The 13,962-nt window shown below is 36.0% G+C and overlaps 1 protein-coding gene across 2 annotated transcripts in view; it reads right to left on the bottom strand.

Moving 5' to 3' along the window:
- The window catches only part of LOC140735411 (lysosomal dipeptide transporter MFSD1-like), a 53,904-nt gene that overhangs the window by 32,801 nt on the left and 7,141 nt on the right, over window positions 1-13,962 (bottom strand). The window contains exon 2 of one of the 2 annotated variants that reach the window (XM_073060448.1): window positions 13,112-13,212. The exons of the other annotated variant lie outside the window; for it this stretch is intronic. Coding sequence (XP_072916549.1) covers window positions 13,112-13,212 — 101 coding nt within the window. The remainder of the gene's footprint in view (window positions 1-13,111; window positions 13,213-13,962) is intronic. 2 annotated transcript variants of the gene reach the window in all.

Below are 13,962 nucleotides of genomic sequence, written 5' to 3'. Positions count from 1 at the left end.
ACTTTTTTTTTCTCTCTCCAACAATTGCAACACATCGACAAACAACTACCGCAGCCTGCATGAACTGAACTGAACTTTATATTTCCATCTGCCACTTCATTATCACCTAGACAACGATAGAGCTTGTTTCATTAGTGATTATTATTATACCCGCACTTTTAGGTTTAGTATTGCTAACGTATATTCTCTGTATATTCGCATTGATATTATTTTGTATATTTTTGCTAATAAATATTGTTGAAAATAGTATCACCAGACTCCAACTGGTAAGACACCCAGTTATGGGGTACGTAACGATACAGACCATTTTCTTTACTTAATGTTGATATTAAAATCCTATCTAAAGTTCTGGCCCATAGAATAGAAAATATTTTACCATCTATCATTTCTGATGATCAGACGGGATTTATTAAAAATCGATATTCCCACTTGAATACTCGTTGTTTATTAAACATTATTTATTCCCCTTCTAAGGAGGTATTGGAATGTGTGATTTCTTTGGATGCTGAGAAGGCTTTTGATCGGTTTGAATGGAACTATTTACTTAAAACTTCAGAAAAATTTATTTTTGGGCCCGATTTTATTCAATGGATTAAATTACTGTATTTATCTCCTTCTGCCAGGATCCTTACTAATTTTCAGTATTCCAAACCTTTTAAACATCAATGTGGAACTAGACAAGGTTGTCTCCTGAGCCCTTTGCTCTTTCATTTGGCCTTAGAAACCTTAGCCATGGTTTTTGAGAATCTAATGATATTACTGGTATTCTTAGGAGATGGACTGTTCATAAAGTTTCGCTTTATGCTGATGATCTACTGCTTTTTATTTCTAATATCGAGACTTCACTACCTCCTGTGCTTTCTCTACTTTCTTGTTTTAGTCAGTTTTCAGGATACAAACTGAAGTTACATAATGATTAACTTTTTCTTCTGAATAATTTGTCAGCAATTAATACTAATCTTCTTTTCAAAATTGTAAAAAATCAATTTACTTATTTTGGGTGTAATAATTACCAAGAATTATAAACACCTATTTAATGAATATTTTCTTACCTTACTGAATTTTGTAAAAAGAACACTATCAAGCTGGCAGCCTTTCTCATTAGCCTTGATTGGCCAAATTAATTCTATTAAAGTGAACATTTTATCTAAATTTATATACCTTTTTCAGGCATTACCTATTTTTATTCCTCTCTCTTTCAATCTTTTTATTAATATTTAGAATATTATGAATGAGATACAATTCAAATAATGGTAAGGGATTACAAATATATAGACTCCCATTATACATAAAGAAATACATAAACAATGAATACAGCATAAGTAAGTTTCCCAAAACATAAACCATATAGTATATATATGAACAAGGTAAGTTTAGATATTCCATAATATATAGTATAAAAAAGAGAAAAAAAATCTATCTAAGAAAGTTAGCTAATCTACTAATCTAGTATCAAGAAAAAGAAAAAAAAACAAAGAAAAAAAAAACTTTTAAAAAGAGAAAAAAAAAGGGCTGTTCATAGTATCTCACGAGTATACATAAACATCAATGACGTCAACTCCGATCCTCTCAACATACATACGATTAAAGCTGAAAAAAAAAACCAATAAGCCCGGCACAGGGCCATTACATCATATGAAAATATTGAATAAATGGTCTCCATATCTTTTCAAATTTAATAGAAGTATCAAATACAGCACTTCTAATTTTTTCTAAATTTAGACATAACATAGTTTGAGAAAGCCAATGAAATACCGTGGGAGGATTAATTTCCTTCCAATTCAACAAAATAGATCTTCTAGCCATCAAAGTGAGAAAAGCAATCATTCGACAGGCGGAAGGAGATAAGTGAAGTAAGTCCATCATCGGTAAACCAAAAATTGCGGTAATGGGATGGGGTTGTAAATCAATGTTCAATACCGCCGAAATAATATCAAAAATATCTTTCCAATATTTTCTCAAAAGTGGACATGACCAAAACATATGAGTTAAAGAAGCGATTTCTAAATGACATCTGTCACAAATAGGGTTTATATGAGAATAAAAATGAGCTAATTTATCCTTGGACATATGGGCCCTATGTACAACCTTAAATTGTAATAATGAATGTTTGGCACATATAGATGATGTATTAACTAATTTAAGAATTCTATCCCAATTCTCAATAGGAATAATAAGATTAAGTTCTCTTTCCCAATCATTTTTGGTCTTATCAAAGGGCACTGAACGTATCTTCATAATTATATTATAAAGTTTTGATATAAGCCCTTTTTGAAAAGGGTTTAATTCAAACTTTCCAAAGTATCTGAAGACAGAGAATTTGGGAACGAAGGAAGTACCGTACTTAAAAAATGCCTAACCTGTAAGTATCTAAAAAAATGAAATCTAGGCAAATTTTATTTATTAGCTAGTTGCTCAAAGGACATAAAACAGTTGTCCAAAAATAAGTCGGAAAATCTTAATAATCCCTTAGTTTTCCAAGCCAAAAAAGCATGATCTATAATTGAGGGATGGAAAAAACAATTAGATACAATAGGACTATTTAACACGAATTGAGTCAACCCGAAAAATTTCCGAAATTGAAACCATATACGTAAGGTATATTTAACTATCGGGTTGTCAATTCGCTTCGGCAATTTAGAAAGAGCAAAAGGGAGAGATGTCCCTAAGATAGAACCCAGAGCATAAGCAGAAACCGATTTGGTTTCCAAACTCACCCAATGAGGGCCAAAAGGACCATCCCATTCTTTCAACCAACATATCAAATATCTAATATTAACTGCCCAATAATAAAATCTGAAATTGGGTAATGCCAACCCACCATCCTTCTTTGTCTTCTGTAAGTATATTTTACCTAACCTGGGATTTTTATTCTGCCATATATATGAAGAAATTTTTGAATCAACATTAGTAAAAAAGGATTTCGGAATAAAAATTGGTACCGCTTGAAAAACATATAAAAATTTAGGTAAAATAACCATCTTAATAGCATTAATCCTACCTATCAAAGATAAAGATAATGGTGACCACTTAGTAAACAAACCTTTAATCTGATCAATTAAGGGTAAAAAATTAAACCGAAATAATTCTTTATGGTTTTTGGTAATTTTAATCCCTAAATAAGTAAAAGAATCATTAGCTAATTTAAAAGGTAAAATACCATAATTTGGGACCTGTCTATTCAAAGGAAATAATTCACTCTTATTAAGATTTAACTTATACCCAGAAAACTCACTAAATTGAGCCAACAATGATAAGACTGCTGGAATAGATTTCTCAGGATTAGAGATGAATAATAATAAATCGTCTGCATATAAAGATACCTTATGAATATCTGTTCCACGATTAATACCCAAAATATCCTGTGATTCTCTGATGGCAATTGCCAAAGGTTCTAAAGCGATGTTAAATAGTAATGGACTAAGAGGACAACCTTGTCTAGTGCCCCGAAATAAACGAAAAAATGGAGATCTTTGATTATTAGTAAACACCGAGGCTACTGGAGTTTGATATATCAGTTTAATCCAAGAAATGAAGGTCGGACTAAAATTAAACTTCTCCAACACATAAAATAAGTAGGGCCATTCAACTCTATCAAATGCTTTTTCCGCATCTAATGATATAACACATTCTGAAGTATTATGTGAAGGAGTATAAACAATATTCAATAATCTCCTAACATTGAAAAAAGAATAGCGATTTTTAATAAAACCGGTTTGGTCTTCCGAAATAATTTGGGGTAATACCTTCTCCAACCTAGAAGCCAGCAACTTGGAAAAAATCTTAGAATCCACATTCAATAAAGATATTGGTCTGTAGGATGCACAATCAGTAGGGTCTTTATCTTTCTTCAGTATTAAAGAAATGGAAGCTCTATAAAAAGATTGTGGCAACTTCCCCAATCTAATTGCTTCTTCAAACACCTTGCATAGCCAAGGAGATAGAGTATCAGAAAAACATTTAAAAAATTCTACTGTATACCCATCTGGACCTGGTGCTTTCCCAGAATTCATTGAGGAAATAACCCCTTTAATTTCCGCATCCGTAAACGGAGTATCTATTACTGAAATATCATCAGATGATAGTTTTGGAAAATTCAATTTCCCGAGAAAATCCCACATGGTATTATGATCCTGAGGGAATTCAGATTTATAGAGGGAGGTATAAAAGTCTTGAAAAGACTTATTTATGTCATCATGGTTAACTGTCAAATCCCCATTCTGCTGTCGAACCTTAGTAATCTGGCGTTTAACTGAAACATTCTTCAGCTGACTAGCTAACAGTTTTCCTGATTTATCACTATGTATATAGAAATCAGATCTGGTTTTCATTAATTGATTTTCTATCGGAGATGTAAGTAATAAACTATGTTCCATTTGCAGTTCAACCCTTTGTTTATAAAGTTCCATGCTAGGAGTAGTCGAATATTTCTTGTCAATCTCTTTAATTTTATCAACCAGTAAAAAAGTTTCCTTCTTAATACGTTTTCTCAGACCAGCAGAATACGAGATAATCTGTCCACGTATATACGCTTTTAAAGTGTCCCAAAGTGTTCCGCATGTGATATCCTCCGTGGAATTAGTTGAAAAGAAGAAATCAATCTGTTCCTTCATAAATTTAATAAAGTCCGGTTCTTGCAATAAGGTAGAGTCAAATCGCCATTGTCTAGCATTTAAAGCTGTATCCGTAAAATTAATAGAAAGTTTTAATGGAGCATGGTCAGAAATAGCTATAATATCATAATTACAACCAATTACCGATGGAATAAAACAAGAGTCAATAAAAAAATAATCAATTCTCGAATAGGAGTGATAAACATGTGAGAAAAAAGAAAACTCTTTGTCATTAGGATGACGAAATCTCCAAATATCAAAAACTCCATTATCAGTCAAAAAGGAGTTAATACAAGTGGCCGACTTATTGGGTAGAGTCTGAATAGGTGTAGATTTGTCCATCAAAGGAATTAAACAACAATTAAAGTCACCACCCATTATTAACTTATATTCATTTAAATTAGGTAAAGAAGTAAATAAGGACTTAAAAAAGTCAGGACAATCCACATTCGGAGCATAAACATTAACCATAGCAACCTTTTTATTACCGAGTAAACCCGTAATTAACAAAAATCTACCATTCGGATCCGAAAGGATATCGTGTTGAACAAATGCAATAGAGGAGTCAATAAAAATTGAAACTCCCTTAACTTTGGCATTCGAATTCGAATGATACTGTTGACCCCGCCAAGACCTAAAAAAGCGATATTTGTCCTCCTTCCTCACATGAGTTTCTTGTACAAAAATAATATGAGCATTAAGTCTTTGGAATACTTTGAAAATCTTCTTTCGTTTAATCGGATGGTTTAATCCACTAGTATTCCAAGACACAAAGTTAATGGTTTGAACCATGTTTCTAAAGTCATCCCTTTGGTATATAAAGGGTTAACCATGTTATAAACTCATGCATCCGGAAGAGGGACAAAAATAAAGAGCGGACCCGGAAGTGACGACATCGTAGACATATTTGTAGTTCATGAACAGCCCGAGTAAAAAAACTAAAACAAATTGATAAGAAAAAAATTAAAAAAGAAAACAGACCAACCCCCACCCCCGTATGAAAAAGAAAAAAAGCCAAAATATGGCTAGAAAAAAGAAAAAATGAAACTAACTCTACCCCCATATCAGCGGCAGACCACTCCGTGTTTAACGGATATATATAAAAAACCACCCGAACTTTAAGAATTATGATCGCAGTACTAAAAACTGCGCTTCTAAATATGCTGAGTTGTAAAGAAAAAGGGAATAAAATCATTAAAAGTTTATAAATCGGGTTATAACCCAAACAAATCAAGAAGTATTTAAACTATGATAAGCGATGCATTATAGGAAGAAGACGAAAAAAGAAACAATAACGCCATCTTAAACTAAACCAATATTTTACAAAAAACCATTATCTTGATATTAAACAAAAAATTCACTTCGAAAGGTTAAAAATATACCTTCAAGGGAACAAAAATAATAGACAAAAATATAGTATAGTAGTTAAAGTGTATAAGACAGAGCGATTAATATAACGAAAACACACTTTAACTTAAATATGAAGTATAGGATAAACCTACACCAATAACCAGAGACTAACCCTGGTTTAAAAAATCAAAAACCATCTTTCACGATCAGAATCACTCATTTACTGGAGAGTAGTAACTGTATCAGTAGGGAAGTTCTCTTCCAAATACTTTTTCGCTTCAAAGGTAGACAAAAATACTTTACGCGGAGCATTCGGGGGGGGGGGAGATCCTGAGCTTCGCCGGGTATAAGAGCGCAGGTTTTAGATTTTTCTCATAACATTCAGACATCAGAGGTTTAAAAAGCAGCCTTTTTTTCATGACTTCTGGGCTGAAATCCTGGACCAAACGAAAACAATAATCACAAAATTTAATCATCCCAGCCCTTCGAGCTTCACGAATGAGTTGTTCTTTATCGTGTACGTAATGAAATCGGACGATTACCACCAGGGGCTTATCTGAAACCGTCGGTGATCGACTCCAAATTCTATGTGCTCGGTCAAGTAGCGGAGGGTTTACTGGAAAAACCGACGGAAACGCATCTTTTAGAAATTGAGCAAAGTATTTCGAAGGATCGCCTTGTTCTATGCCGTCTGGGAGACCAAGTATGCGTAGGTTCTGTCTTCTGGACCGATTCTCCAAATCGACACTCTTGGCTTTAAGTGTCTCCACCAATTTAATAGTCGAAATTAAATCCTGTTGCAATTTTTCAATTGTCAAATCTCGTTTCCGCTCTTCCTCTTGCAGCAATGTGATAAGCGCTTGCTGCTGGTTAATTACTGAATCCGTCTTAACCATATAATCTTGAAAAACCTTTATGTCTCGTTGAAAAGCCTGACGTTGTTCCTCAAATTTTTTATCCAAAAGCTCCATAAGCAGTTCATAAGTTAACTCAGTGCGTTGCGGTTGAGCTGGCTTCTTTCCATTACCGTTCGGGTTTCGCCCCGGTTCTCGTCCTTTGGATCTAAGAGCCATTTCTGTTTGCATATCTTCCAAAATTCACGATAAAATCTTAACAATAAGCCCGAGAAAGTAGCAAAAGTCTTTTGGTGTAGGTAACAATAAGTTGAATAAGGGTGATCAAAGGTTAAAATAAGTAAAGATTATGGAGCGGATCTGAAACAGTACTCACTCCATGAGCGTCTCCCGCTGACTGCCCTATTTTTATTCCTAAATCTTTTTTTTAATTCTCTTGATTCTATTATATCTTATATATGGAAAAACAAACATTCTTGACTAAATAAAGTTCATCTTCAAAAATATAAGAAGAATGGAGGTTTAGCTTTACCAAATTTTAGGTTTTATTATTGGGCAGTCAATTATACCAAATCTTACGATTTGGAAATATTATATTAACTGTGAGAACTGTCTGATATGGGTTCTTTAGAAGCTAACTCTGTTAATAAATTTTCTATCATTTCTCTTCTCTGATCCTCACTCCCTTTATCTTTTAGTAAACTAACAGAAACTTTGGTAGTTAAACATACTTTGAGGATCTGGGTACAATTTAGGAAGTTCTTTGGTCTATTGAGATTTTCTTTGTCTAGTCCCATTTGTTTTAACTTTTTTTTAACCTTCGGTGATTAATTCAGTTTTTAAAGAATGGGACAGATTGGGTATTAAATACTTCCAGGATTTGTTTGTTGGAGGAAGTCTTCTTTTGTTTGAGCAAATATCAGCTAAATATAGTTTAACCAAAACTCATATTTTTTGTTATTTACATATTAGAGACTTCCTGCGTTCTCAACTATATACATTTCCTATAATTCCAGCAAAGACTTATTATATGTAATTTTTAATTTGAAACCTTTTTATAAAGGTTCAATATCCAATATTTATGGTATGTTGTTAGGAATGAGAAATGTTTCTATAGACAAAATTAAAAATCTTTGGGAACAAGATCTACAGACTTCAATTTCTGAGAAAACTTGGAATGAAATTTTTAAATTGGTTAACACTTCATCGTTTTGTGCCCGTCATTCGCTTTTACAAGTTAAAGTGGTTCATGGGGCTCACATATCTAAAGATAAGCCATCTCATTTTTATTTGGGTATATCCCCTTTCTGTGATAGATGTAATAAAGGAGAAGCTTCATTAATTCACATATTTTGGACATGTCAGAGCCTTGGAAGATACTGGAAGGAAGTATTCCAAACTTTCTTGGTTCTTTTCAAAATAAATTTTAAGCCTAACCCTTTGACTGCATTATTTGGTATTGTTGGAGGAAAAGACTTTATTTTGGAGACATCTGATTTGCATATTTTGGCTTTTACTTCTCTTATAGCTAGGAAGGCGCTCTTGCTTAAATGGAAGGATGCTGGTCTGCCTACTCATGCTCAATGGTTACGGGATGTTATGTCATGCTTAAATTTAGAGAAGATTGATGTTCAGTTTTTGAATCTAGCCAAGACTTTTATACATTGTGGGGACTAATTTTGAGTTATTTTCAAAACCTTTGATTTGTTGTAAAAGTACAGATGGTGGCTAATAATATATTCTGTTATATAAGGGTTTTTCTTTTCCCTTTTTTGTTGCTTTTCCTAACAGCTCTGACTTTGGTAGTGGGTTTAGAATTATTTTCTGTATAACACAATTATTATATTTCAATATTATGATTTAATTTAATTTTTACGAATACAGGGTTTTGTGATTGTAACTGTACTTTTAATACAATGTATTTGGTACTATACTTTTTCTTTTGACTTATGATATATATCTTCTTGTGCTGTATTCCTTTACGCAGAAACTAATAAAAATATTGAAGGAGTACCCTCTTGCATGCAAATATCCCTGGCATTCAATCTCTGGTCCATGACAAGCCAAAATGGAGAACAACCACTTGAGGTGGTTTAAAAAACTTTGAAACTATACATGAGGAGCACAAAACAGTCCTGCACAAGATATGGAAGGAGCATATCACTTCACAAACCACCCACCCACCTGCTCCAATAGCCACCTCCATTTGTGGAAGGGACCAAGGTTCCCATATTGGTCTCATTGGTCAACACTGAAGGAGAATGGACGCTCATCATCCTTAATCCCAAGGAACTACATGAAAATATACAATGAGCCTCCATAGACTGCTTTACACAATTTCAATTTGTGCAATTTCAAAGAGATGCAAAGCACTAACATAGTAAATTGGTCACATCTCATAGTTGGCATCATCAATAGCATACCATGCAATTTGATCAACCCAAGTCTTACCACCTCAGCTAGTGGGTCATTCCAAGCATTAATCATTCTGAGTGATATCATTCTTCCCTGCATTTCCACAGGCATCCGTGACAACAAAATCCACAGATTCACCACCCTCTGTCTGAAGAAAATTTTCTTCATCTCTGTTATAAATGGACATCCTCTATTCTGAGACTGTGTCCCCTGGTCCCAGACACCTCCACTATAGGAAAATTTCTCTCCATATCCACTCTAGAAAGGCCTTTCAATATTTGATAGGTTTCAATGAGATCTCTCCTCATTCTTCTAAATCCAGCGATTTCTGGCCCAGGGACATCAAATGCTCCTCATATGTTAACCTTTTCATTACTGCGATAATTTCTGTGAACTTCCTCTGGACTTTCTCCAATACTAGCACATTCTTTCTTAGATTAGGGGCCCAAAACTGCTCACAATACTCCCAAGTGCTGTCTGACCAGTGCCTGATAAAGCCTCAGCATTACATCCTTACTTTTGCATCCTAGTCCTCACAAAACAAATGCTAACATTGTGTCCCTTACCACCAACTTAACTTGCAAGTTAGCCTTTAGGAAATTCTGCACAAAGAGCTCTTTGCATCTCTGATTTTTGAATTTTCTCCCAATTATAAAATAGTCCATGCCTTTATTCCTTCTACCAAAGTGCATTTCAGTGCACTTCCCTACATTATATTTCATCTGCCACCTCTTGGCCCATTTTCCAAGATGTCCATGTCCTAAAGCAGAATCCCTGGTTCCTCAACACTACATGACCCCCATCTATCTTTGCATGGTCAGTAAACTTCGCCAGAAGGCCACCAATTCCTTGATCAGAATCATTGACATACGGGATAAGAGGCTGAACCTGCGGCACACCACAAGTCACTAGCAGCCACCCAGAAAAGGTCCCCATTGTTCCCACTCTTTGCCTCCCGCCAGTCAACCAATCTTCCATCCATGCTAGTAACTTTCCTATAACACCATGGGCTCTTATCTTGTAAAGCGGTCTCACCTGCAACACCTTGTCAAAGGCCTTCTGAAAATCCAAATAAGCAACATTCACTGACTTTCCTTTGTCTATCCTACCTGTTATTTCCTCAAAGAATTCCAACAGATTTGTCAGACAAGATTTCCTCGTAATAGACCAAGCTGACTTTGGCCTATTTTGCCATGTGCCATCAACAGCCCCAAAACCTTATCCTTAATAATACACTCCAACATCTTTCCAACCACTAAAGTCAGACTAATTGTCCTATAATTTATTTTCTTCTGCCTCCCTTCCTTCTTAAAGAGTGGTGTGACATTGGCAATGATCCAGTCCTCAGGAACAAGTGATTCTCGAACGATTAGTACTAATGCCCCCACAAACTCTTCAGCTAACTCTTTTAGAAACACTGGGGTGTAAATCCATCTGGTCTAGTTGTCTTATCTACCTTCACACTTTTCAGCTTCCCAAGAACCTTCTCCTTACTAATAGCAAAGACACTTCTGCCCCTGCCAGTCTTGCATTTCTGGCATTTTGCTAGTGTCTTCTACAGTGAAGATTGATGCAAAATACTTAAGATCATCTGCCATTATAAACTCTCCAGTGTCAATTTCCAGTGGCCCGATACCTTTGCCTTCCTTTGTCAACTACGGTTGCCTCATCCTCCCTTTAGAATACCTCTTCATCACTGGGATGTATTTTTTCTGCATCTTCCAAATTTCTGAAAGAATCTCCAGCCATTTCTGTTCTGCTGTCATCCTTGCTAGTGTCCCCTTCCAATCAACTTTTTCCAGCTCCTCTTTCATTCCCTTTCCTCTATTGTAATACTGATACGTCCAATCTTAGCTTCTAATTTTCAAGCTGCAGTGTGAATTCTATCATTTATGATCACTGCCTCTTGTGGGATCCTTTACACAAAGCTCCCTAATGAAATTTGGATCATTAGATAACATCCAGTTCAGAATTGCTATTCCCCAAGTGGATTCAACCAAAATCTACTCTAAAAAGCCTTCTTGTAGCAATTCTACAAATACCTTCTCTTGAGAGCACCAATTTGATTTCACCTGCATATTGAAATTCTCTATGACTATTGCATCATTGCTTTTTTTTTAATCTCCCATTGTAATTTGTAGCCCACATCCTGGCTACTGTTCCAAGGCCTGTATATAACTCCCATCAGAGTCTTTTCATATGTGCAGTTTCTTAAATATATCCACAAGGATTCTACACCTTCCAATCCTATGTCACCTAAGGATTTGATTTCATTTTTATCAATGACCTACCCCACCCACTCTGCCTACCTGACTGTCCTTTCAATACAATATGTATTCTTGGATGTTAAACTCCCAACTATGATCTTCTTTCATCCATGACTCAGTGATGTCCACAACATCATTCGTGCCAACCTCCAACTGCACTACAAGATCATCTACCTAATTCCATATACTGTGTGCGTTCAAACCTTCAGTCCTGTATCCATCACCGTCTTTGATTTTTGCCCTCTGTTACACTTTAACTCATCCATATGACTACAATTCTGCCCTAACATCTGCCTGTTCTTCCTGACAGTTAGACTACACACTGCATCGAGTTGTATATCAACTGCACCACCCTCAGCCCATTACTCTAGTCTCTAACCCCCTACCAGATTAGTTTAAGCCCTCCCCTGCAGCTCAAGCAAACCTGCCCGCAAGGATATTGGTCCCTCTCAAGTTTAGGTGTCACCTGTCATTTTGATGCAGGTTATATTTATACTAGAAGAGATCCCAATGATCCAGAAATCTGAAACCCCACCCTTTGCACCAACTCTTTAACCACGCATTCAGGTGCCAAATCATTCTATTCTTAGCCTCAATGATGCATGATACAGGCAGCAGTCCAGAGATTACTATCCTCAAGCTCCTGCTTTTCAGCTTTCTACCTAACTCCCTAGATTCTCCCTTCAGGACATCATCCCTTTTCCTTCATATGTCGTTGGTACCAATATGCACCATGACTTTCAGCTCTTCAGTCTCCCTCTGTTGAATATTGTAGACCAGATCCGAAATATTCCTGATCCTGGCACCTGAGAGGCAATTTACTATCCGGGTGTCTCTTTCCTGTCCACAGAGTCCGCTCTCTGCTCCTCTAATTATGGAATCCCTTCTGCACTCCTCTCACCTCTTCCCTTCCCCTTCTGAGCCACAGAGACAGACTCAGTGCCAGAGATCAGGTCACCGCAGTGTTCCCCTGAGAGGTTGTTCCCGAACAGTATCCAAAGTGGTAACCTTATTATCGAGGGGTACATCCACAGGGGTACTTTACAGTCTCTGACTCCTCCCTTTGCCTCCAATGACAATCACCCAGGTACCTGCCTCTTTTAACTTCAGGGTCTTACCCCCCCCCAACCCCCCGCAGCCCGTATCTATCACCTCCTCATTTTATCATATGAGCCAAAGGTCATCCAGCTAGAGCTCGGTGCACTTCGTGCAGATGTAGTTATCAGGGAGAATGGGGATCTCCCAGGGTTCCTACATCTCACACTAGGAGCACACCACTAACTCTGGACCCATCCTCAGCAAAACTAGCTATAGTCAGAAGGAAAAACAACGTCCAAGATACTTACTTAGAACATCTGCCTCTGCTTGCCCAAGCTTGTTCTTGACAAAGGTTCTTGATCCAAAGCCTGACTACTCTAACACAGTCCACTCACACGTGTTAGGTGAATTCTTGCTCTGAATATTTCAGAGCAATTTGCAGAATACTAGAGGCAGAAGGTAAGACAGTGTTGTGCCTTGGACAGATACGTAGGATTCAAAACAGGCAAATTATTTGCATAATATTAAAACTAGATAATTTACATACTCATGCACTGGGCATTTCAGTACTCACCCCCTGGAACTTGTCCTGAAGCACACTAGGAATTGTGTAGCAGAAGTAGGAAGCAAAGCCTGGCAGACAGTTGAAGATTAGTAACAAGAACCTGTAATAGGCTTAAGTGGGAAGGATGTGTAAGAAGATTCAGAATGAAGAGAAGGAATATTAATATTAACATTTTACTTACAGTTATACAAAAATTAAACATGTTCCTTGGTAAACAAAAACAAAACACTTACAGAAAACACTGAAAAAACTCATTAAGTTCTTATCTATCATCTAGGCACTAAACAGTTTTCTAGAAGAAGAACTAATTTTCCAGCCCTTTTCTTATGTATCTGTAAGGCAAGGCAAGTTTATTTGTTCAGCAAGTTTATTTGTACTTTTCAAGCACAAGGCAGTTCAAAATGCTTTACAAAGAACAAGATATAAAAATCAAACATCAAATTTAGGACAATATGAAGAGAATAAAATCACACAAAAATAATATGATTAATAGATTTTAAAATGAATAAAAGTTACAGTGCAGGAGATTCTAATTAAAAACTACAGCAAAATGAAAAATATTAAGCCTCGCTTTAAAGAGCTTAAAGTTGGGGCAGACTTCAGATCCTCCGGAAGGTTATTTTAGATATGTAGAGCATAGTAACTAAAAGCTGCTTCACCGTACATAGTTTTGACCCTGGAGACGGTAAGAAGACCAACCCCATCTGACCTGAGAGCTTGGGAAGGTTCATAATGGAACAGGAGGTCAGAGATGTATTTTGGCCCTAAATCATATAGCGCTTTATAAACCAGTAATAATATTTTAAAGTCAATCCACTGATGGACAGCTGCTATTAGTACTTATGCTCGTTATTACCTGA

Source organism: Hemitrygon akajei, chromosome 11 (assembly GCF_048418815.1).
Source record: "Hemitrygon akajei chromosome 11, sHemAka1.3, whole genome shotgun sequence".
Classification (NCBI taxonomy): Eukaryota; Metazoa; Chordata; class Chondrichthyes; order Myliobatiformes; family Dasyatidae; genus Hemitrygon; species Hemitrygon akajei.
The sequence above is the reverse complement of the archived record's forward strand: the minus strand, read 5'-3'. Positions and strand labels throughout refer to the sequence as shown.